This window comes from Dermacentor variabilis, chromosome 9 (genome assembly GCF_050947875.1).
Source record: "Dermacentor variabilis isolate Ectoservices chromosome 9, ASM5094787v1, whole genome shotgun sequence".
Taxonomy (NCBI): Eukaryota; Metazoa; Arthropoda; class Arachnida; order Ixodida; family Ixodidae; genus Dermacentor; species Dermacentor variabilis.
Window position 1 is genome coordinate 129,760,241 of NC_134576.1, and position 19,956 is coordinate 129,780,196.

At 46.8% G+C, this 19,956-nt stretch overlaps 2 protein-coding genes across 4 annotated transcripts in view; one reads left to right on the forward strand and one right to left on the reverse strand.

Moving 5' to 3' along the window:
* Positions 1-405: 405 nt before the first annotated feature.
* Positions 406-5,310, reverse strand: LOC142557493 (uncharacterized). Of its 3 annotated transcripts, none has more exons than XM_075669388.1 (7): positions 5,234-5,310; positions 4,651-4,827; positions 3,742-3,872; positions 2,972-3,058; positions 2,444-2,505; positions 2,165-2,291; positions 406-1,547 (listed from the first exon to the last, which is right to left on the reverse strand). In XM_075669388.1, exons 1-7 carry the CDS (start codon positions 5,244-5,246, stop codon positions 531-533), a joined length of 1,614 nt encoding a protein of 537 aa, XP_075525503.1. In that variant the 5' UTR covers positions 5,247-5,310; the 3' UTR covers positions 406-530. The 3 variants fall into 3 exon arrangements, with proteins under 3 accessions (XP_075525503.1, XP_075525502.1, XP_075525501.1); XM_075669387.1 differs by having other exon boundaries at positions 4,630-4,827; XM_075669386.1 differs by lacking the exons at positions 4,651-4,827; positions 5,234-5,310 and adding an exon at positions 3,996-4,270.
* A 963-nt stretch (positions 5,311-6,273) lies between these two features.
* The window catches only part of LOC142557494 (ubiquitin carboxyl-terminal hydrolase 19-like), a 37,954-nt gene continuing 24,271 nt past the window's right edge, over positions 6,274-19,956 (forward strand). The window contains exons 1-10 of the mRNA XM_075669389.1: positions 6,274-6,726; positions 7,060-7,188; positions 10,004-10,134; positions 12,850-12,957; positions 14,086-14,192; positions 15,364-15,438; positions 15,929-16,053; positions 16,492-16,688; positions 17,817-17,973; positions 19,297-19,523. Coding sequence (XP_075525504.1) covers positions 6,642-6,726; positions 7,060-7,188; positions 10,004-10,134; positions 12,850-12,957; positions 14,086-14,192; positions 15,364-15,438; positions 15,929-16,053; positions 16,492-16,688; positions 17,817-17,973; positions 19,297-19,523 — 1,341 coding nt within the window. The 5' untranslated portion in view covers positions 6,274-6,641. The remainder of the gene's footprint in view (positions 6,727-7,059; positions 7,189-10,003; positions 10,135-12,849; positions 12,958-14,085; positions 14,193-15,363; positions 15,439-15,928; positions 16,054-16,491; positions 16,689-17,816; positions 17,974-19,296; positions 19,524-19,956) is intronic.

The window sequence follows — 19,956 nt, forward strand, 5'->3', positions numbered from 1 at the left end:
TCACTGGCGCTTCAATGTGTCGGAATGCTCCCACCGGCTTTCATATCTCTATTAATACAGCTACCATGCACTGCAATTTCATGCCCTAAGCCTCGCACAAGTCAGAATTCACTTGAAAGAAAAGCACGCTCGTCCAAGAGAAAGTCACATTCTTTGGCAAAGTCTGCAATTGTTCTACTAGAAGCATAAAACAGAAGTCTTTTGAAAGAAGTTACTCAAGTTCGCAAAGCCCCTTACAATGGTCATTTCCAGCATGTCCTTCCAAGTGTAGGGCGGCATTTGAGGTCCTTCACGAAAGAACTACGATGCGTTTTAAGAGAAAGGTTCTTGCATGTGTAATAGAGAAAATGTACTGCAAAGCGCTGCTTTCACCAAGACAATGGCACCAATGAGCAACATGCACCATAGAATGATACAGCTCTTTTAATGCGCACTCACTGGCTCCAGCAAGGAAGCTGTGGCTCCCCTTCACATATGCAGTGGCGTCATGAATCAATGAAAACCTCTGACATACAGCTCTTGGTGTGTGCTCACTGGCTGTAGTAAGGAAATTGTGGCTCCGCACATGTCCGCTGCTGCATCATGGCTCCTGGAGGTGTCGACGGAGGTGGTGGCCCGGTGATGGGCCGAGGCGGCATGACTGACGAGGGCCTCGGAGGTGGCATGCTGGTTGTGTTGCTCCAGTGAAATGTGGGCGGGTGGCTCTGCTCCTCGTAAGACATGGCCGTTGTGAATCGTGGTGGCTGCGGGGGCGGCGGGTGCGCAAATTGGGGTGGTGGCTGGTGCACAAACTGTGGCGGAAGCGGACGAGCCGGGGGTGGCGGAGGTGGTGGTGCCGAGGCATTGTACGTGGCAGGCGGGGGCAGGCCTTGGGTGTACGGAGGCTGCGAAGGATTGTAGGCCATGGGTGGAGCCGCAGGAGCCTGCGGTGGCGGGTAAGACTGCTGAGGCGGGGGTGGTTGGCTCATGTGCGGTGGCTGTGGGGCATACTGCGGTGGCGGGGGAGGCATCTGCGGAGGCGGCATGTTTGTTGTTGCGGCGCTTGCCGCTGCAGCCACCGCGGCTGCTGCAGCAGCCCTCTTGTGGCTGTCGTCCTGAATCTGGACGGTGATGAGGTTTGGTCGGCTGACGGTGGGGTTCTGCTGGTTCTGGTATGCCCGGGGTGGCGGTGCCACCATCTGCTGCGGTGGCGGCTGCTGGCTCGCCATCACGGGTGGCGGCATGTCTCGGTACTCGGGTGGCAGGGCCTTCTGGGGGGGTGGGGGTGGTGCCTGCTGCTGAGGCTGTTGCTGTGGCTGCTGCAGGACGCTGGTGCGGGACACTTCGAGGGGCGGGGGCGGGTGCTGTGACACCGGTGGCGGGTGCTGCCGGGGGTCGCGAACCATGAGATGCTGCGGCGGCGGCGGGTGGCTCGCCACCATTGCTGCCATCTGCTGCTGCTGCTGCTGAGAGGGCAGGCCGTGCGACAACGCAGACGACTGTGAGGCCGCTGCAGCGACAGCTGCTGCCGAGGCTGCGCCCTTGAGGTGGCGATGGGTGATGTGGGCCTGCAGTTACACCATAACGGCACTACAGCTGACCGACCGGAGCAGCACTAATGCAATTCACGCTGCCTTACAGCCAATCTGAGAGTGAGCGGCCCACCACAGTGTAAGAGCCACATAATCTAGCTTGTGGTTATAGGTAGAGCTTACCATAGCGCAACCTGCAGTTTACCAGTGTCACTCATTATCTGTTACACATCACTGCACGATAGCTGCAATTCATCTAAGCAGGCTATTCACGCAGAACTTGATAAAAGTTATTTCCTGACAGCTCAAGCAGATGTTAACCACTTCAGTTGCTCGGCATTCGTGCCAGAGCGTCATTTCGAAACAAGTAAGTATAATTTAACATTAGCTACTGTACTTAACCATACAGAACTGATGAAACCCAATAATGACAAGATTAAGTACAACCCTGCTTTCATGTGTGAAAGTAAGGCAACACATAACCATAAATTGTTGAGGTCAGGCCCAAAGAAGCTAATTGTGCACATCATGTCCTAGTGAATTTTTCCACTGAAGCATGTGTCAGAATGGAGTAAACGTGGTACACATTATGAAGCAGTGAAAAGGAAGATCAGGCAACAAACTTTATGCCAACTCGGCAAACAAGCAATCACCTGCAGGTCCCGTTGGCTAAGGTATGTCCGTCGACAAGAATCCTTGCCCTGGCGACTCCCACCATAGGTACACATGAACACTGTCCCAAGGTTGCTCTGCTCGAGGCGCTGAACTTTGTCGTTGCACCTGTAGATGAACAATAGCCAATGGGCTCTGAAGGGCAGCTCACCATCTTTTGGCATGGCAAACAAACAAACACTGTATGTAGAAGCCACATTACCTGCTGCGTGACCTGGTAATGTGGGCAGTCACGCACACTAGCTTGGAAACTGACGTACCTGTAACACGTCTTGTCAGCCTTTTTAGCACAGTCATAGCAAAACACATGTTTACACGGTATCTGAAAGAGAAGGGAAGTGCTGTAAGTTCATCTGGTATTGGCTGCAGGTTTGCATTGCACTGGCATGAATGATTTTTTTTTGCTTCAAGTACACAAGGAAATGTGAAACAATTGCTAACTGTAAGACTAACTGAATTTTCTTCCAAGCACATGCAGATGTCTTTTCATGGTATGCTTGTGTAACTGTTCTTCCGGTGACAAAGTATGCTCATTGTTCTCATCAAAACATGTAGGTGCGGCATTGCACTCGCATTAATTGCCATTCATCACATGGTGAACATTAAACAATCACATGGTGAGCCGACATTGGCTGCCTTCAATTTTGACATGCTACACGACTTTCACATGACTGGTTGCATTCAATGTTGTCACATGATGCGTCATCTGCTTTATTTCCTTCCTCTGTAAGACAAGTGCTCCTGCTATTTCGCACTCACGGAAGAGTTACTGCTCTGAAATCGCTTACCATCCGACCGTAAGTCAAAATGGGCAGGGTGCATTTGTCACAGCAGTGGATCATTGGGTTGATGAGCTTCTCACCAATTAGATTCACCTGCAACAGAACCGAGGCAATGAGCACGAAAGGCACAGTGATCCCTTACACAAGGTATAGAGAGATGCTATCAACTACATGTGGTGGACAGGGCATGAACGCGCAACCTCATACTAAAGGATAAATCGCAACATTATATGCAAGAAAGTTCACTCCAACAAGAACATTAACCTTAGCACTTCACGACAGGCTACATAAACTGCGACCTGATACTGTTTAACAAAGCGATCGGCTGCGGTGGTTCAGGGCTTTGGCATGTCGCCTGCAAGCACGGGGGTCGAAGGCATGATTCTTTGCTATGGAACCTGGAAGCAAAAATGCTGTTGTAGTTAGATTTAGGTACACATTAAATAATCCTAGCTAGCTGAAATTACGCTGAGCACACCGCAATGGCATCTCTCATAACCTGTGCTCTGCTGATGGGTGTTAAACCCCATAATTATGGGTGTGCATTTTGTGTTCCACCAGTGCGAGCAGGCAGGCAGGCACACCACCTTTCCATGGTTTCACTTCCCCACGCATTTAGACCAGCACACACTTGGTGCCAGGAGCTTCATGCAAGAACTCTTTGCATCCACAAAAATATAAGGCCGATTCAGGACCTTCAGCACATTGCAAGTTCACCAACGCGGGCATCAGCATTTCACTCCTTATGGCTTTTCTCAAAAATTCATTTCCCGCACCTTGTGGTCCCATCTGAGCTTCTTGTTCTGGTGCAATGGCTCCGGTGGCCCCGTTCGACCCAACGGTGAGAACGTTGGGGGCTCAATCGTGTCGGCCAACAGGCTTCGCTCCTCATCTTCCTCCTCAAACTCTGCAAGAGTGTTCAGGGAAGACCCATGTCTCATGCAACAAACAGCACAATGACACATATTTTTTCGAGCACAACGTACAAAATGGGCATGCTATGACTGATGCCCAACCCAACCTCACTCACCCCTGCGATGCGGTCGGTTTATGATCACGCCAAAGCAGTTTCGCAATCGCTTGAAAGGATCGGGAGCACTCGCGGCGCTCGTACCGTGGTGGTAACGGGCAAGTATCGAACTCGTTCTAGTCGCGTCGCCGTTCGGCAGCCCGCTAATGAGGTGCCTGTTCGGGCTCGCGGTGGCGAACTGGTAAACATCGCGAGTTTGACCTCTGGACGCCGAACTCTCGCGAAACAAGAACCTGCGCGGCGGCGGCGTGCGGTACAAGTACATCGTAGGCCGTCAATACCTGCTGCGGTCCCTGGAGCCAACGCGGCACGCGTTTACAGCACAACACTTCATAGCGCGGGCCGGCCCGTTCAAAGCGAGCAAGATCGCCGTAACTACGCGGCGTTCGACATTCACGCGTGATGCACAGAAGAAGAAAAGGGGGCAGAGCTGAAAGCGCGTGCACGTTTAAAACACCAATGCGTCTGCTCGTACCGAAGAGGCTCCGTGGCGCGCGCAAGAGCGGCACGAGCAGCACGCGCCAGACCACGAACACGACGCGCACAACGCTCGAGAAGTGAGCGACACTCGGGCCCGACACATTTCGTGCGCGGAGTACGCGAATGATCGGTGATGAGACAGCGATGAACATACTGGTGCACCGGGAGGGCTCGCCTTTTGCGTTGTTCTCGACGTCGTCTTCGGCGGCCGACAGATTGTGCTCGAGTTCTTCCTCCTCTTCGATGGCGGCGGTGGTCTTTTTGCCAGCAGTGGACGAGGCTTTGCGGCCGCGCGCGCTCTTGCGACCGCGCCCGCGGCCCTTGGATTTGCCCGTTTTCTTCGCCGTTGTTGCTGGAAATCGTGGCAAGCGCTGGTTACTAGGCGAGCAGCGATCGCTGGATTTTCGAGCAGCTGCGGCCAGCTTTTACGTCTACAAGAAAGAACGCGCCGCACGGCGCGGCGACGTGGAAGGCAAAAAAAAAAGTGCGCCGTTGTTTGACAGCTGCGGTTCACGTAAGGGAACAGCAGCAGCTTCGCAATGAGTCTGGGAAAATATGAAATCGTTGCTACTACGTACGAACTGGCGAGCGCGCTCGAAAGTGACTTCGCAATTAGTAGACAAAAAATATTTATGTGTAAGAGAGAGGAAAAGCTGGCAGGCTCTTTGGGAGGCCCTACAATACCGTCGTCTGTAAATAGATTATGTAAATAAAGCAAAGAAACAAGCGATTTCGGCACATGTTAGCTGTTTGGGTACCTGCGTCCGCCATCTTGTGCCGGTCAGAGACGTAATGAAAGAGGCGGTTTCATTGGACGTGCATTAAACCCTCCCCACCATTGGCTCACAATCGATCACGTGAACACATTGCTTTTGTCTTGAGGGTCTTGAGTGAGTGAAACCGATCGTATTTGATCGTATTTGTATTCATTTATTGACTTGCAAGTCGCGGGAACGTATTTTGCGCGCAGAAGTTCTTTGCCCCGAGGCCCTGATAACCAATCAGCAATAAGTACAATAATAAATTTGGCCCGAGGTGACCCTGATATTCTCTGCAGAGCGTGGAGTGTGCGCTGTGGTCACATGGTCAGTTCCGATTCTCATTGAAGTCGATCGATGTACCCGAACATGCGTGAGCGAGCTTGGAAGTGATCGTGAGGCTTGATCTGCATTGAGTTAGATCTGCACTGACAAAAGCACGCTTTCGAATGCCCCTGTAAATGAAACTCATAGACAGACACGCTCCAGGAACCTCATGCGCTTTTGGGTATTCATCGTAGAATTCCACATGCCCTTTAGAAATGAATAAATCAGTTTCTTGTGGAGTAAACATAAAAGTGGCGGTCCATGCATCTCGGCTTGTGGTCGCTTTTCTGCGATCGGTACTGGTATCGTCACACGAGTTGAAACGAGGTCCTTTCGAAGATGCCCAAGTCAACGATAAACAGTCAACTACAAGCACGTGGGGCACACTTTGTGTTTCCGATGTGGAATAGACCTATCTCCTGCAGTTCTCACCAAAGGTTATCACAGCAGTCCGCGCACCCGTAGAAACTACGCGCGGGTGGATGTGGGACGCGAACGATGCTAACATCTTCCTGTGTCCGGGTGCACGTTTCATCGAGAGACGCGTGAAATCGCAACGAACCGATAGTGTTCCTGCCTTCTAAAGCTGAAATACGATCGGCAGCCTCTCTTCGTCCTGTGTTAGAACGACTCGAGCTGGTTTGCTAGATCGTGAACGTTATTTTGGACCCACGGCCATGCCCACGACTGCTTAGACAATAGTCAGGCTCTCGGAGGCCGTCTCTGCTTATGCTTTCACCATCATCATCACCACCTGCCGCCGAGTTTCGCTCACTCTACGATAGACTAGTACAGAATCATATGGTCGTTCGTCGGCGTTGTGCATGGTGTTGTGTCTAACGAAAGCAAGCTAAAAAAAAAAAAATTGCCTTCTTGTGATTTATTCGAGAATCTTCTGGACCTCCGATCATTAGTCGAACAAATGAGCCAGCCTCTGGCCGACTCCGTCGATTTACGGGTCACGTATTTGCACATAGATTAGATTTTTTTTCCTCTTAAAGTTTGGCCGAGAGATAATAACTGCAGCAGTCGGTGCGTTCGAACAACGTCGCGCAGGCGTCTCAAGCGGATTCGATGCAACATGGAAGCGAAGCGACTTGAGAACAAGCGGCGAAAGGAAAAAGAAAACTCCGGCAAGGAAGTCGACAGTCGAGCCGAGAAGAAGCGTGAGTTTTCTATCTGGTTGCGCCGTAGTACAACCTCTCCGGGAGTCTAGTAAAGTGCACCTTTCTTTGTGCCGAGTCCGCCGTGACGTAAACGTGCTTTTTGTTGACATACGGCTTCTACTAGCTCAACAGCTGTATCTTGCAACTACCCTTCGTATCGAGTGCAGCAGGCGGCGTTTCAACGTGGGCGCACGCGTTTCTTCTCGCGAATGAATGGCCAGAGCCCGCGGTTGCACTGAAAACAAACGGGCCATGTGTTGACATTATCTACAGTTACAGGAGCCCGTTTCCAAGTGCAGGAGTCTAAATGTGCGCATGTTTGGCTTGTTCAAGGTCTCCTGAAACACGACTGGAGTCAGACGCATGCTGAAGTGAGCGCTACGTTGGATGTTGGCTTTCCCGTGGATTCCAACCAAGTGAGCCTCGAATGCACGGACTGCCAATGTTCCGTCACACTGCCTGGTGAGTCAGCGTTTTACTTCACGCATTCTCGAGCCCCGGACAGCGGGCCTTGTTGAATAAAGTTTTTTTCTTTTTCCTCTCTCTCTCTCTCACACACAAGACTTTTGTGCGATGTCGCGTGGGGTGGCCTTTTGGAGCGAATTAATAAATGAGGCAGGCGCAGTTCTTAGTGTTACTTCCGCGGTTATCGCACTTCCTGCTTGCACGTTTTTACAAGGACCATCTCTAATTTCGCCATTCACATACATTTGAAACTCCGAAATGCTCCCATCAGACAACCACCGAACATGGTTTTATTAACTTGATTGCATTTGAGAGAGGAGGATAATTTCACAGGCTGTAAAGAGCAGAACCTTGACTTGAATCGACAAGCTTTGCTTTTTAAACATTACCGAAGATGGTAAATTCCAAGGAAATCGAAGCATAAAAGCAGGTATCACAATTATGTAAAATGCAGCTGTTGGCATGTCTGAAATGGACAAAGGTAATGTGTCAATTGTGAGCTTATGTGAAATTATTACATTATTCATGTGTTATTTCAGAGCGGTGTGCACCACATCATTTTGTTTCGGACGAATGAAGTGTTTTGCACAAAAGCAAGAATGACTTCAAAATGAGACGGGACACAATGCACAAAGTGTGCAGCATGCGTCCTGTCCCATTTTCGAACCCGTTCTTAGTTTTGTGTAATACAGCTCTTACACAGCGTACTGTCGTTCGTGACCAAGCTTGATTGCGATCGAATTTCTTGCATGCAATTGGCTCCTTTGTGCAAGCTGTGGGAGAGAACCAATCATCATTGAGAATTTTGATCCAGGTCAGGCATGATTGCAATTGAGAGTGGCTGTGTGACACTGGTATGAAATGGTGCATTTATCCGAAACAATGTAAAACTAACTGGCCCCAATTGCAGCTTTACTATGCCACTTCATTTCTGCGTGCTTGCAGAATTGTGATATCTTTTATTGCTGAGTTAGTGATGTAAACCTGATGACCATTAGTGCCCTTGAATTTTAAGATTTTCAGCGATTTCTCGCTTTAGCAGTTGACGGCATAAGTAATTATTAACATTGCTGAAATGATAGTGCTAGTGATAATGTAGGCTTCGGCACATTATTCGTTGGGACGCTAACGTATTTGTTCAGAATAAGCATTTTAGCTCTCGGAACTGTTCTTGGCAAATCAGTTCTGCGGGAGCCCGCAAGGTGGAGGAAAGTACATGGAAGAAAAAGAATTGGCACCCACCCGAATTGTAGCATGAAGCTACTAAGGAAACTCATACAGTTTTCTCAGAAAGAAAGCCTCGCAGTTGAAGAAAAATTCATCCGGCTCCGAGACTCGAACCCGGGACCAACATCTTTCTGGGGCGGTCGCACTACCATCTGAGCTAACCTGGAGGCTAGTTGATCGCAGACCGAGGGCGAATTAATCGACCACTCGAGCCACAAGGAGATTGAACTTGGCAAATCAGTTCTGCAGCAGCCCGCAAGTTGAAGGAAAGTGCATGATAGGTAAAAATTGGCATTCACCCGAATTGTACCATGAGGCTACAAAGGAAATCCATACATGTCTCTTAGTAAGAAAGCCTCACAGTCGAAGAAAGAACTGTTCTTGTACCTCGTATAATCTAAAATAAATTTCAGAAGAATATTATCACTCTACAGCTTCTCAATGGCATAACCTTCTTTCATCCATAATGTACATGTGCCCATGCCCATTGCTTCACTACTCCAGAAGTTTGCGCCCTTCTTCGTTTGATAGCAGCAGCCTTAAAGGAGCACTGGAATGGATTCTTCAACTTGTCTTTTTTATATTAATTATATGAAGGTCCAAACGTTAGAAAAATTACTTGCAAGCATCACAGCGTTTAAAATACTTTGCTGTGGTCCTTCTTTCTACAAACCAGTTCAGTACCCTGGGGGTAGATGCAGCATTGGCTAGTTCAATGCCTATGATTGCTGCGGCTGTCACACATGAGCGCAGCCTTGAAAAACACGCAGCATTTTTGTTTATCTTTTTATCAGTAACACTATCATGCTTGGCCTTATCGCAACACAGCATCAGCAAATTTGGTTCGCATGTCATCATAATTATAGAGTTTACTACAACAATTACTAGAGGGAACTCTGGCGCTGTGAGCATTCAACCACCACAGGAATGATGGTGAGCACATTGATTTGACTTGTCTTAGTGCTTGTGGCTTTAGACATTCTTGTCTCTTCGTTTATTATGTTTCATCTGTCTTCATTGGCCTAATTTCTAAGTACTCGATCCTTTCTTTAAATACAAAAGTCAATAATACTCGGCGAACACGCATAATCGCTGCTAATTGCAGTGCTTCTGCTTGTTCGTGCGTACGTGGCGTAATGGTTTCACTATCGGGCTTCTGTGCTAGAAATCATGTGTTCCATTTCTGCCATCGGACAATTTTAATAATGTTTACTTAATTATTAATGCAGTACTTTCTTGAAGTTAAGTTTCCAAAGTGTCGAAGCTGTTTAAAGCCACAAGGATGAAGTTTAGATAAATTCGTGTACTAACCATCGTTCCCATGCCAGCTGAACCCCCAACTTCCGTAGACACTAACACCACAGGTACCTCTAGCTAATTGCATGAAACTGTGGTCATAACGTCAATGACACCAGACTGGTATTTCAAGACCAGACTTTAATACCAAATTAAAATTCCTATAAGTATTTCTCAACCTTCACTTTTGCTAAGCATCATTCCTTTATGCATAAGAAACATGTGGTGGACATCCCGCAACTATGAAAAAGTGTGTCCGTAGTCTTCCTAAGCGCGCATTCTCTTGCAGATGGCCGTCAGTGGCAGTGTGAGCTGTACGCGCCTGTGGTAGCCGAGTGCACCAGTCTGGTTCAGAAAGCCAAAAGAGTGGTGGTGAAAATGGTCAAGCAGGATCCCAACATCGACTGGCAGCAACTTGAGGTAAGCACGGAGCACTCCAAAGAAGAGTTCCCAAGAGCTTCTTCAACTTCACTCCATTGTCTGTTAACTTGTGTCACGCCTCCACTTTTGGGCATTCAATCCTTTCTCGACAGCATAATCATGCCTGTACTTGATGTATACATCTCAAAGCTTACTCGACCATATGTCTGCATTGCTGCCCAGGAAGGACAGCATGTTCAAAAACCAGAACATACTAAGTGGTTGTAAAGTGAATGGCAGAGGATGTTACTGTTGGCCGACATACCTGACATAGTATTGGATCCAAGTTCAAACTGGCCAGGAGTCTCAACTGAATGGCCCAAGCAGTAGGCAGACTCTTGCATTTTGTGTTGTGTAATTGTGCTGAATTGGTGCCACTTTGCACAGCAGCCAAGCATTCTTGATTATACTAATTATTTAATTATTTATTGTGTACATATTGTCTATCCCATATTACATAACAACATACCTGCCAATGCTCCCGGATTTTTAATAGAGTTTACGAATTTGGGCTTACTCTACACTATTACTAACATTTCATAAATTTTTATGAGAATAAGTTATGTTGCAAAAAGGTTTTGCTTGTTTGTCTTTGAGCCGTCTGATGGAAGTCTTCTGATGGTGAAAGCACGATGAAGTACTCGCTTTTGTTTATTTGGACTCAAGTTCGTGAAGCAGCCAAAATCTGCAACAGCAAAGTTGCCAAGAAAGTAACTGTAATCTAAAAACAGTGTCGTGGTTGCTTGCCAGCTTTTTGCTGTCCCTAGTTTGCTGTTGTTGCTCGCGCACTGCATCGAAAGGTAAATGTGTTAATAAAGTGTGTATGTATGCCACAAAAGGCAGCATATGCTCAGGCCAAGCTATAAAGAAAAATTAAATCTACTCCCCTCACCCTTATTGCCGTCGATATTGTGTCCTCAGGATTGTTGCAGATTCTAAAGTTCGCATGTTGACAAATATGTAATAGGAGAAACGAAAAGTAAAAGAAAAGTATAATTACAAAGTCAACAAAGGCATTGCATAATTGAAGTAATGCAGTTTTCTTGTAGGCATGAAGAAAAAGATTCCGGCTAACACCTAAAGTAACACATTGATCAATGCCGTAACACACTCGTGTGAAAAAATTTGCTTGTAAGCTTGGGGAGACACTACAAGACACAGGCATTCAATTCCCTCCCTGCTGCAAGGCATCCAAGTCATCTTCAGTTTACAAAAAAAGTAGCCACTCAAAACACCAAGCCACTGCTAATAGAAAATATAGAACATAAAAGACAATAATGAAATTTCAACAAAAGGATAACTTTCTGTTTGTGTTTGCAAGGCAAGTGAATTGATCTCAACTATACCCCACATCATACCTAGCGGGCAGCACTACGAAGGCTTGAGAAACGTTTCTCACAGCTTGAATTCATGACCGAAAGTAGTGCGTCTTAAAGATATAGGTGTGTACCATATAACTTGATATAAAATAAAGTCTCATACTTTTATGAGACAAAATGTGATGTGCCTTATTGATTCTACTACACGGCAGTCACGATTCTAAGGAGGATGCGCTTGGGGGACCCAAGAAAAAAAGACTTAAGTATGCACATTAATATAGGGTGATTTAGAGTAGCCGATGGATTATTCAGACTCGGCGGGGATTGCCTGAAATACTGAAATGACACAGCCAATGGCAAAATGGCAACCATGAAATAGGGGTAAAGGAGCTTCAACACATGGAATGCGGGTTAGATGTGAATTTCGCCTTATAGTGTGGCTTCACGCCGTTGCGGCAGGTGCTGCTGCAGTGACACAATAAAGCGAAATTTCCGCTCTGTCAAGGCACACCTAAAGGCAAAAGCAGCACATAACCCGCACTCTGCCTTTATACTGTTCTTGGCATATAAGGCAGGGGGTGACTTCGAGACTAAGGATGCTGGGAAAGAACCTCGCCTTATATTCAAATAAATTCAATAAATAGATGTCGTGAAGCTGAACTTAACTACCACCGAACGAGCAGAGGACCGTGTTTCTGCAACCAGTGGCCACAATATAAACACAGTGTGTGTTATATTGTAAGTGCAAATGCGCATAAATAATACACCATTTGATGCAACTTCAAATTGTAACGTTGAGTTATTGCAATATATGAAGCAGTTATTCCGTAGAAAGCGTTACAGAGAAGAAAACAAGTGCACTGTGAAACATGTGGTGTGAAACTTCTATGACTGCATTACTCGCATAGCATCCACCGCGATGCCTGATAATGATAGGCAATGATAAACAAATTGTAAAGGTGCGTATTCAACAGTTCAGCAGGTAGCGTCGGGCATAACTGAGAAGTCGAGCAACGCAGAGCAGGGACAGCTGGATGCCCAAGTGGCTTACACTCATGCCAAACACTGGCGATCTGGCCGGTTCGGTGGCTGCACTTCATACATCGAATAGGTGATCCGGCTGGCCTTGTTCGTGTGCCCTTCTTCTTCATTACAAAATAAATAAATAATCTACATGGATAATGAAAACCGGCCTATAAGGGCACTATTGGTACTAATGCATGGAGCCAGGGCATCCTGTTCTCCTCTAGCGAAACTTAAAAAAAGCTACTACTTGAATGCAGCCGTGTGGCATGACTCAAAAATGAGTATGGGAGCATGTGGCTGCCCCATTGTTCACAAGTGGAAATGTACGTTGACGCTCATTCTCACCTTTGTTTTTGTTTCCACCTTGCAGAAAGTGGACGGGGCGCCGCCGTCGCTGCCGTCTTCTGAAGAAGAGTCAAAAGATGAGAATCCACCTGTGGAACTTGTCAGTCCCAAGTACGACTACTACGAGAGTGGGGTGAGCCTGTGCTATGTTTTCTCGCCGTGCGCTTTGTGGGGAAGAGCGAATCAATTACGACGGAAAGTCGGGCTAGTTTGTCTTGGACAAATGCAGGAAAATCACGGGGCGCATTGTAGACTAGGGACGACAGCAGAAACCGAGAAGCACACTGCCCTGCTTGTCTCGTTTCTGCTGTCGTCCCTCATCTGCAATGCACTGCGATTTGCCTGTATTTGAGTAAGTTGAGAGGCTGTGAAGTACGTTGGGGACGTGGCTTGCTATGTTTGGCAGAACTGTTTTGACAACATGGACTGTGCCAAAATGTAACGCGAGTGAACATCATAAAAAACGAACAAAAAAAAAACAAAGGCTTTGGTTTCAATGAAAAACATGGCACCGAACAGCAGGAAGCTTGGTAGCGAATGTCAAAGCAGCATGGCCTAGCAATGCCATGGTGGTGGCTACAGCTGCCAGCAGATCGGCTTGCGAAAGTGCTGGTTTGAGGCTGTGAGATCATAAAAATGGTGGCGATGGTGGCTTCAGTCAATGCTGTTTCAGATCTGCAGTCCTGGCAGAAAGTCGGGAAAATCAGATGGCGAAGGGTTTTGCGTCCGAAATTTCAGACATACATTGGTTCTATGGAGTACGTGGCCGTGGGCGTCTGTAAAATTGGGCATCCAAAAAACTGGTTAAGTGTACTGAGGAAATCTTGACTGATTATGTTGCCTTTTAATGACACCTAGGTAGATGACACATGCACTTGGTGGTTAGGATGTGAATCCCAGATTTTCAATACACCAACGGGAAATTTCCGATCTCAGAGTCATGTCCGGGTGCAGCGCTGTTTTGCAGTGTCGTATTCTGGGTCATTTCTGGTGAAAGGTATGTTGCTGGTCATTTCTGGAAAGAGATGCGTGGAGCAAGACGTTTATGACTGCCTAATTTGAATAGCTTCTACAGCCTCGCCTGCTATGTATAGAACAGAGTACAGGCCTGTTACATTGTCCACCATTTTTTGTAGCTGGCTTTAAGGGGTTATATAATGCTACCCTTGACAGCAATTTACTGAGCTTACTGATAAAATTGAGAGTGCAAGTATTGATGTTGGCATGTCACTGTTGCCGTGCTGGTCGATTTCTTTTGCAGGCAAATGGCGACACAGTCACAGTCACACTGTTTGTCAAGAGCATCTCCAAGGAGGCATTGGCTGTGGACTTTGATGAAAAGGGCTTCCTGGTGAAGTTTCACACCAAGTATGTGTAGTTTGGTTTACTGCGCACCTAGTAATGCTGTACTCACATACAGAGTATGATGAGCACAAAGTTTTCAAGAGATTTCTGTGTTGCGAGGAAATTGTTAGCACAGGACTTTTTCAAGGAATTTTGTGTGAAAATGGTTTTCTTATATGTAATTGGTGAAATTGAAATTGTCCTGACACCTTTAGTCACTCGCTAATTTCAAGCTTTTAATTTTCTGTTGTAGGATTACCAATGTACAAAAAATGCACTGTCCTAATTAGCCCTGCAATCTTCAAACACATTTCGACATCAAGAAAAAATTTGAAGAACTTGTTTACCTTTATTTCTAGCCATGAATAGCACACTTGTAGAAAAGAACAATAAAATGTTATTTGAGCGTAAGTTTTTTAAATAGTGTAGTAAATAATTATTCATTGTTTCTGAGCTGTGTAACTCGCTCCAGTGAATTAAAAACACTAGTAAATACACTACTGTAAGCTATGCATTAAGTTACCTGCTCTTTACTCAAAATTTTGAGGTATCAAGTTCAGCGTAACAAATACGTAGTGGGCATTAGAGGGTTGAGAAAATAATAAAGGTTAAAGCAGCGAGTAGGGCTAATTATCTAAAACAATGTATAGCAAGTTTTCCCAGGACGTATCAACAAAACCTTGTGTTGTATCTGGATAGCTGGCTTGCAATTTCTCTCTGTGTTGTCTAAATTTTTCCTTTATAAATTCGGATGTGCACAGTGGTCAGCACATTCAGCCTCACAATAGAAACCTTGCAAAATCATAACGCAGTTTCCAGTTATTCCCTACCAAGTTAGTTGCTAGTTCAGCATTGTCCTGTGTGTTTCCTGCCTTCTGTCTTTCCCGTCTTGCGCTGCCCCTAAAATGTTATACCCCACCAAAATGGATAATTTCCCACAATGCACCTAATTAAGTTCTGTACGTTTAGTTTTGCCCCCATATCAGCGATGCCGCCCCCCTACATACGCTCTATTTTTAGCAAGCTACGAATTTCAGGTCCTTGGATAGGTGGAGTTTTCAAATGTCGGACTTTTGGCATTCACATTTTCAGCATTTATGTGAAATTTCTGGGCAGTTATAACGCAATAACGTCTTCACTGTTAGATGGGCTCGCACTGCTCGGTGATTGCCTTGCATCGATTCACCTGTTTCAGGAACACCAACACTGAGTTTTTGGAGCAGCATGGCGCGTCAGAGGAGACAACGTTCACGTGGCGCGTCAACGTTAAGTGAGTGCACGTTTTTGGTATGCTCTTGGCAAATTTGTGGCACGAGTTATGCTTTCGCGGACTGAAAATGAGACTCGTTGCAGTGACATTACAATAACCAATTGTATAGTTGTCCTGTAAATGATGTGTCATTGTGACATAGTAATGATATAAATAAGGACATGGTTGACGACAGTTAATGGTCATTGCGATGCCGTAATTTCAGTAATAAAATGTCTACAAAGAGGTTGGATTAAAAGAGTACATCTCAGCTGGTATTAAACCTGTGATCTTCATTTCCGAACAGTAGTTCTCCCTGACCAGCTGTATCACTGTGACATTGATTGAAATTACAGAGGCAGGGAAATTGCCATATTCGGTAGTGCATGCTGCTGGGCTAGTCGGTTTCTACTGGACAATTTCTGCACTCACCTTGTCCTCTCCCCTCTTTATTTCCATTTTGCGCCAAGTCTTAAGGCCTGCAATTGATATTTGCCCACTTGTATTGCAGGGAAGCCATACGGCCAGAGGATTGCCGGTATCGGCTAAGCCCATGCAAGCTGGAGCTTGTTCTCAAGAAGAAGGTGGCATCGCGGTGGTCATCACTTGAGCCGACCCCTCCTCCCAAGAAAATTGGTGAGTGCACAAACTAGTACAGCGAGGTCCTACTTCTGGGACAGTAACCTAGAACAATAGCCTGAATTTCCCGACACACAGTTGATAATTGCTGTACCAGAGGTGTAAACGAGAGAACGAGGTTTTGCATGACTGTCCTGGCTGCGTTCTGTTGTTCGGCAAACATTGTGTCGTGGCAAAAGCGAAGAAACATACAAAGGAAATGATCAAACTAGCTCTGACAGACAGACTTAGCAAGGAATCTAACCAGCCCTTCCATCCTTGACAAGAAAAAGGCCTTTCTGTGGAACCAACAAAAAAAAAGGCGATAGGACAACAATGTCTTACTTGTGTCTTGTGTCTGTCTTGTTTGTGCTTCAATGGCTCTCCCGAGTATTAATCGCCTTGCCTGACCACTACTTCTGTTCGTGTGTCCTGTGGCTTTCCGTCGTCTTCTAGCAGAGCCAGTGGCGGCTCCCAGCAACACATGGGTACCTGTGTCGAGGAACGTGCAAGGGAGGACGCCACTGACCAACGTGGCCCCTGTGCACCAGCTGTCGCCGAACCCGCAGCCCAGTGTCCAGCCCGCTGTGCTGGACTCCTGCGCTGGAGATGCATCGACTGCCTCTGCCGCTCATGTTGACCCACTCTCAAAGGTACGGAGAGAAAGGGAGCTATTTTTCAGCATTGTGGTCTTAGCCAAGGAATAAAGGAGGCAGGCCACAAATACCGTATTCACTTGATTCTAACACATCCTCGATTGTAATGTGCATCCGTATTCCGTGAAGAAAAAGGGGGGGGGGAAAAACCTCCCTAGATTGCAACGCACACCTGCTTGTCGGGACCTAACAAAGGAAAAATCCTTTACAGTACCGCGCACCTCATTCTTTCATACAGAAAAACAACTTTCTCTCATTTAGAAAAACATGTTCACTCCCAATACATTAACGTTGCAGTTTCGCCCAAAAAGTGAACCATCGATTGTGGTAGCAAATTAGTAGACAGCTGTATGAAAAGTAAGGATAGTAGTTTTATCGGCCATATAAACTTTTAAACACTCTCTTACTAAGTAAATTAGCAATCGTGGCGTCATGCGCGCAAGCAAACATGAACACGTCTCACTCAGTGACCACGGAAACTCTTTTATCAAAATGCTGGAGTCAGAAAGTGCTCTAGCAGGAGCGAGCGAATTTACCTTTGTGCAACCTCTCGCTTCAATGCGAACTAAGCGATGAGAATGCAGCTCGGTGCGCCTAGATGCATAGTCTCTTTCTCCGTCACAGATCGATTTCAAGATAGGGGCCGTGCAGCTGCGCCATATGGGGAAGCTACTGGAGTAGAATGCTTCTTCTGTTTGCGCCAGTCCTGCACACAAGTTTCAGGAACTCTGAACGCCCGTGGTGCAACCCAATTTTCGTTCCTCTCCGCGCACGTGATCACTTTCCTTTTAATTGTGGCATCGCGTGTCTTCACATTCGACACTTCCATGCTCACAGAGCAAACGCAGAAAAAGAGAAGACAGACGGTGTATTAACCTTAAGCACACATACTGCAGCACCTGGAGGAAGCTACGGCAGCTAGGCTCAAAGCATATACGAAGCGGCCATCTTGAAATGTGATGGTGGTGTGGTAACGCAGATGTAGGGTCGTACTCGATTCTATTGCGCACGCGATTTTCGGACCCATTTTATCGGAAAAAAAAGTGTGTGCTGGATTCGAGTAAATACGGTAAAGCCAGTTATAACCTTCATCGTCATCTTTCTTGCTGCTTGCCGTCTCCGCAGAAGGTCATCAACAAGCTGGAGACGCGGCCGCCCCCGGCTCCTCCAGCTGTGGTTGCCCATGGCTACACGGGCCTGGACAACTTGGGCAACACCTGCTTCATGAACGCTGTGCTGCAGTGCCTGGCCAACACCCGGGAGTTTCGAGACTACTTCCTCAGTGCGTGCAGCTCTACAGTTCACTAGTAAATTTAACTAATCCTTGGTCACTCGCAGTGAGCCACCAGTCTGAGTACCAGGCTGTGGTTGTTGAAGTGTTGGTTTTAGAATCATTGTTTTCCTGTTTTAGTAATACATTTTACAGCAGTAGCTGTTACAGGATGACTCTCCTGTACGCCGCTTCAAACTTAGCGGGCAACGTTGTGGAAGCTGCGTAAGGATATATGCCAACTAGCCTGTTTCGTAAGGCTTGCAAATTTTGGCTCTTACCGCTTTACGCGTTGTATCAAGCTCTTTGAAAAATACATTCGGATCATGAATAAGTTTTGCTTGTCGTTCTCCAGACCTTCCATTGAGTCCTCTGATTGTGAAGGCACGGCAGAGTGGTAATTGCTTTGAGCAAGCTTATGCAGACGAGTTCCTTGTGAAACTGGCAACAGCAAGTTGCCGATCTAAAAAACAGTGTGACCCACTGTGGTGGTACATTGGCTCAGACATGTTGCGTGTTTGCTGCAGCCTAAAGTGTCTAAAGGTATATTATCTAATCATCGTCAATAAAAAATGTGTTAAAAATGCATGGCATCCACCTCCCCCCTTGTCTCTTTTCATCATCATCTGCATAATTTTTAATAAAGTTTAATGTTCACAGGTTGGAAGGTATGCACAAGTACTGCAGTCGTAGGAGCCCCACTCTGCACATTTTGAAGTGAAAGTTGTTTTTGGACTGTATTGCTTTCTGAAGGGTAACTATTAATTTGTATACTACAAATACAACTTGTGGGTGCAAGGTTACTTCAAGGCACGCTTTATTTGTGCACCTCTGAGCTTCCATTATAGGACGTACTATGTTTCGGCTGTGAGTACAAGCAGTGCGCTGTGTCCGCCAGTTGCAGAAACAGGTCGCTCTGCTTGTAAGTTGGGAAAAAAAAGGGGTTAAGATCTGCGATGCCTTCTGTGTAATGATTTTGTCATATGTTGCAACATAAAAGGATCAGTTGTTATGTCACATCCAGTTACATGACACATGCATGGAATGACAGAAGGCCGAGCTACTTGGTAGGGATTCACAATGGGAAAAAAGTTGGGCATAAAGAAACAGAAAATGCGAGCACAGTCCATTTCGCTCGTGTTGTGTCAGTGTCTGTACGTCTTTTTTTCTGGTATGGACACACGCTTGCATCTTTTCTTCGCATGTGATGCACTAATTTTTGGTCCTGAAAGCAACCAGTGAGATGCCTCTCTAGCCTTCGTAGTGTAACGTGCTACGCAGGAAGCAGAGTGTAGTGGCGGGAATGTGTAATGGGTCGATGCGGCGCTGTTGCAGGCGCCACCTTCCAGGGCGAGCTGAACCGGGACAACCCCCTTGGCATGCATGGAGAGCTGGCCGTGGCGTTTGCCGTCCTTGCCTCGTGGCTGTGGTCGGGCAAGCAGCGCTCGTTTGCGCCCTCCCGCCTCAAGAGCCTCATCAGCATCAAGGCGCCCCAGTTCACGGGCTTTGCACAGCACGATGCCCAGGAGTTCATGGCGTTCCTCCTGGACGGACTGCACGAGGTTAGCCTTCCTCTCCTGACCGTCTCTTTTAAGAGGACGTCTTGCCTCGTGGCCAACCCGCTGCAGTAATCCAGTGGCTATGACATTGTGCTGCTGAGCTCGATGTTTCGGCTTCGGCCCCAGCCGTGGTGGCCATGTTTCGAAGGGGGCAAAATGCAAGAACACTCACATGCGCATTAAAGAGCCCCTGGTGGTCAGAATTAGATCTGGAGTCCCCCACTATGGTGTGCCTCGTAATCAGGTCATGGTCTTGGCACGTAAGATACCAGAATTTAATTTTGCCTCGAAGGCCAACTGTGATCTTATTCTCAAACATGTGTGAAATGCAGAATACCTTCTCATTCGTCAACCGCTGAATCAATTTGAATGAAATTTGTTGCATTTAAAGGAAAAAAAACTGAATCCGTAACTCAGCACCAAAACCAGATATCCC

Coding starts and splice junctions, on each gene's coding strand:
- LOC142557493 (XM_075669386.1), bottom strand. CDS start 4,260: ATGTACTTGTACCGCACGCCGCCGCCGCGCAGGTTCTTGTTTCGCGAG. Junction 3,059..3,741: donor AGCTCAGATGGGACCACAAG/GTGCGGGAAATG, acceptor GTTCTGTTGCAG/GTGAATCTAATTGGTGAGAA. Junction 1,548..2,164: donor TTAGCCAACGGGACCTGCAG/GTGATTGCTTGT, acceptor GTGTAACTGCAG/GCCCACATCACCCATCGCCA.